We start from the raw sequence: 4,194 nt of genomic DNA, 5'->3' as shown, positions 1-4,194 counted from the left end.
CAACAGGGAGAAGGAACAAAACCCCCACACAGGTGGTACTGGGAGTGAGTCTCAGAGTCTCAGCTCCACCCAGTGCTGGTCCAAGTGAAGTTCACAGCACCCTGGAGCTGGGGGGGGGGGCAGGGAAGAAGAAATCCTGCCCTGGGGAGACATAACCTCCACCCTCCATTATAGCATCCCAAACACAAGCCAAAGGATCCAGCACACTTCAGTCGGGACAACTAACATCTTTATTGGGCCTGCTTACAGAGCACAGGTAGGGAGTGACAAACAAGAAGGAGCCAAGTCAACCTGGTCTGGACAACACATCACTTAAAACCCCCAGGGATGGAGCCCCTCCCCTTGTGCTAACCTCCCACACTGCAGTCTCTCTAGCAGCCCCTGAGACCATGAGACAATTAGCCCAGAACAGCAGAATTACAAGTAAATGCCTGGAAAATACAGGAGGGAACAGCCTCCATCTGTCTCTCTTCCCGCCCGCCCTGCTTCTAGGCCAGAACCTAGTCAACAGTCAACAGCTCATCTGGGGGTCACTTGCAGGTCCTTCCAGATGTTCTGATGCAGATATGACCACAGTGCTCTGAAGATAGTGTCATATGAGCCCGTCACAGGCACAGGCACACATGTTCGGAACCATACTGGGTGCCCCTGAAACTGTTTTCTCTTCCTGTGGAATCCAACTTGTGGGAGGTTCAAACCAATGGTCACATGAAGGCTCAATTGTCAAATAACTAAAAATTTCTGCTGGTGGCCTCAGGAGACCTGTGAACCTGTGTCTGCTTATTTCAAATCCATCTTCGTGAGTGGCAGGGACATTTGGGGCTCCGAGCCAAGATCCCACAGGCCTTTGAATGTCGGGAATGGTCCGCGGCTTTCGCATCAGCAGCATCCACGGGGATCACAGAGGCCGCAGTAGCTTGCTTGGCCCATCTTCTCACCGTCACAATGGATTTGAGGCACTGAAAGGCATGGGGACCTAGAGCGCACCTTAGTGTAAGGACAGCGGTTGCGGGCTCTGCCTACCAGCCTCTTGAGCGGTCCCAGATGAGAACGCCTCCAGATCAAAGTAGATGTCCCCTGAACCTGTGTGCAGGTCCCAAGGGTCAGATCCTGCCTGGGGCGTGAGGTGACCTCCAGGGAGTCCACAGTTTCCTGACGCTCAGATCTCATCAGCTCAGATCTCTCAGGCTGCAAGGTGCACACAAAGATATCCATTGGGAAGCTCACCCTGGCCTCCCCACAGCTGCACTGAGTCGCCACCTTCCCATAGTCGATCCACCTCGGGGTGGCGAAATTGATGGCCTCTGCGCAGTTGAAGCCGTGATTGAAGCCAGCGTGGTAGCCATAGGGAAAGGTGACCATGAACTCCCCAGCCTCCTGCGTCATGCGTGCAAACGGGATGCCATTCTCCTTGAGCACAGTGGGGGAGATGAGTGCCACCTTGTGCCTCATGAAGGCCTGGCAGCCCTGGGAGCTGCCCGGGAACAGCTGTCTGGCCAGGTGCTCCAGGCGCCGGCCATGCTCGGGGGGCACCGCATACCACGTCTTGGGCTGCCCAAAGTGCAGGTAGTTGATGCTGTACAGGTCCATGTCCTCCGTATGCCACGCGAAGGTGGTCTTCCACATGCCAAAGTACAGGTAGGGCGTGTTGACGCCCTCAATCACAATGCCGCATTCCTGCTTCAAGAGGTCCAAAAGGCTTCCCAGGTGTCCCACGTTCCAATGTTGAGTGTTCTCGTCAAACAGGGAGCCGCTGACATCTGCACCGTAAATTGGCGACCCAAAGTACCGATTCTTCCAGTATTTTCTCTCCAGATCTTCAAAATTCACATGTGGCGGGGTCCGGTATTTTTTGCTGTTGGCCAGGTCACGGTACTGCCCCACTGTCATGGCTTTCCTCTTCTTATGGAATTGAGTGAACACACCTGCCTGGCCAGACACCACTTGCTGCAGGGGAGTGCCTATTACCATGTCACTGACGTCCTCATAGGACTGCCGGGCTCTCCACTCCTTGGGTGGGATGACCTTGGCCAGTCCAGCTCGGTGTGCCCCCTGGGATTCCATGTAGGCTATATACTTGCGGAAATCTGAAAATTCGCTCATGGTTGGGCAAAACGTCATGATGGTGCTGCCTGTGCTCTGGGGGCCTCGGTGCTCAGAAGACATGGCTACTCTAGCCAAGATCTTGGGCTTTTCCGGAAGGATCAGTCAGACTGTCTGTCTGTCTGTCTGTCTTCTCTTGTCTCCCTGTCTTCCTTGAGCGTTTTCTCCACTCTCACGTCTGTCCTTTGGTAAAAAAAAAATATCAAATAGAAAAAAAAAGCATATTTAACAAATAGTGCGTTCATAACTGGAGAAGGAAAATGTGATTCATTTACACTATGGACTACCACACAGCAGAAAAAAAAATAATGACATCTTGAAATTTGTAGACAAATGGATGGAGCTAGAAAACATTGTTTTGAGTGAGGTAACCAAGACCTCACTCAAACCCAGAAAGACAATTATCACATGTACTCATTCATAAGTGGTTTTTAAACATAAATAAAAGAAAACCAGCCAAAAAATTACAGTCCCAGAGAACCTAGACAACACTGAGGACCCTGAAAGAGAAATAAATGAATCTAATCTACATGGGTAGTAGAAAAAGACAAAATCTCCTAAGTAAATTGGGAGCATGGGGACCTTGGGAAAGGCTTGAAGTGGAGGGGAGAGGAAGGGAGAAGAGCAGAGAAAAATGTAGAGCTCAATAAAATCAAAAAAATTAAAAGAAAAAAATACCAAGCTGAAGACAATTCAAGTTCAAATCAAAAGACTGGTAAAGAGACACACTATTTGAACTCAGGTGGGAAAACCAGGTTTTACAGTAAGCGTGGCATGGTGACATTCACCTTAACCCTGGCACTTGCGGGATGGAGACAAGAAACTCTGGAGTTCGAGGTTGTTCTTAGATCCAAACTGAACTCAAAGTCATCCTGAGTACATGGGTAATAGGTTGTTTACTCATTAATTCAAGGAACTTTATGAATTAAAAATCTAAGAAAAACAATGCAAATGACAAACTATGATTTCAAATCAACCTTCAGAACAGAAAATCCTAACCTCACTACTGGTGAGCAGAGAGGAAACCTGACTTCTCTGAAAAGATGAGCAGGACACAGGCCTCACCTTAGCATGACTGACTCCATGCTGGAAGTACCACTCAGGCTGTGAGAATGTAGCACCCACACAGCACCTCCTACCCAAACCACAACAATGGCCATCATTTTGGGAACATCTTTGAATGTACTAAGCTTGCATTTTTTTTCTTTTTTCTTTTTTTTAAGTTCTGGAGTTCAACTTCGGGCTAACTGTTCTTCCTAACTGTGGTATGTCAGCCCAGAACATGGTTTTTGTCTCTCCAAATTCACCCTAAGAAAGGCTGGCATCTATCTACATTTGTATCCCTGGCACCAGTGTAGCCATTGGAGTCTAATAAAGACTTTCTTCGGTTCGCGTAAACCCATGTCCCAGCAGCCTTCTCCGCTGGTTACTTCCAAATATCTCTGGAGGCCTCAGAAAGATCCTCAGAGACCAGACCTCGAGCACCAGGGGTCTCAGATCCCTTTAGAGTTGGGGAGAATATGGTGGTGAAAAAGATCCTGGGATGTGTACTTTGAGATGTTCCAGACGCCAGGGTTCCCTCTGACCAATCACTGCCTAACACTTTGGAGGACTGTGACACCGCCACCCCCAAAGGAAACATATTGGCCTCCTCCCCCAAAAGATACGCAATAGGAAAATGTAATCCCAATGGCCATAAAGTTTAAAAATTAAAAATCTGAAAATTTCTTTAGACAGATTGTGGCCTTTAACAATCCCAGAGAGAAGTGAGCCAGGATGGCTAGTTAAGCTCAGACCCGCCACCTTCCTTCGGTCGGCATTATATGTGGGATAAGAACTAACTGGGCTGTCAAGTCAACCCCTTGACTGGCAAAACTCATTGTGACTAGGGACAGCCCAGATTAATGTCGCCCCACAATAATGAAACCTAAATGCCATCGACATGAGGAGGGACACCAATGAATCACAGAAAACGCTGAAACGCTACCATATGAACCTTTGGTACTCGCCAATTTCACAGGACGAACACCCGAAAGTTGTTGAACAGACACAGACTACTTACCCCAAGGCACCGAATGGAGGCTTGGCTGA

At 48.8% G+C, this 4,194-nt stretch overlaps 1 protein-coding gene across 1 annotated transcript; it reads right to left on the bottom strand.

The window, feature by feature from the left end:
- Positions 1–785: 785 nt before the first annotated feature.
- Positions 786–2,166, bottom strand: LOC121451298 (lysine-specific demethylase 4D-like). Its single transcript, XM_041656768.1, has 2 exons — positions 1,024–2,166; positions 786–959 (listed from the first exon to the last, which is right to left on the bottom strand). The coding sequence occupies exons 1-2, from the start codon at positions 2,164–2,166 to the stop codon at positions 786–788; spliced, it is 1,317 nt and encodes a 438-aa protein (XP_041512702.1).
- Positions 2,167–4,194: the final 2,028 nt, after the last annotated feature.

This window comes from Microtus oregoni, unplaced genomic scaffold (assembly GCF_018167655.1).
Source record: "Microtus oregoni isolate MIOR12 unplaced genomic scaffold, Mior012 000008F_ref0000371, whole genome shotgun sequence".
NCBI lineage: Eukaryota > Metazoa > Chordata > Mammalia > Rodentia > Cricetidae > Microtus > Microtus oregoni.
The sequence above is the reverse complement of the archived record's forward strand: the minus strand, read 5'-3'. Positions and strand labels throughout refer to the sequence as shown.

Excerpts from the sequence above, each read along its gene's own strand:
- LOC121451298 (XM_041656768.1), bottom strand. The coding sequence starts at position 2,166 with ATGTCTTCTGAGCACCGAGGCCCCCAGAGCACAGGCAGCACCATCATG. Across the intron at positions 960-1,023 it reads TGGGACCGCTCAAGAGGCTG|TGCCTCAAATCCATTGTGAC; the intron begins GTAGGCAGAGCC and ends CATGCCTTTCAG.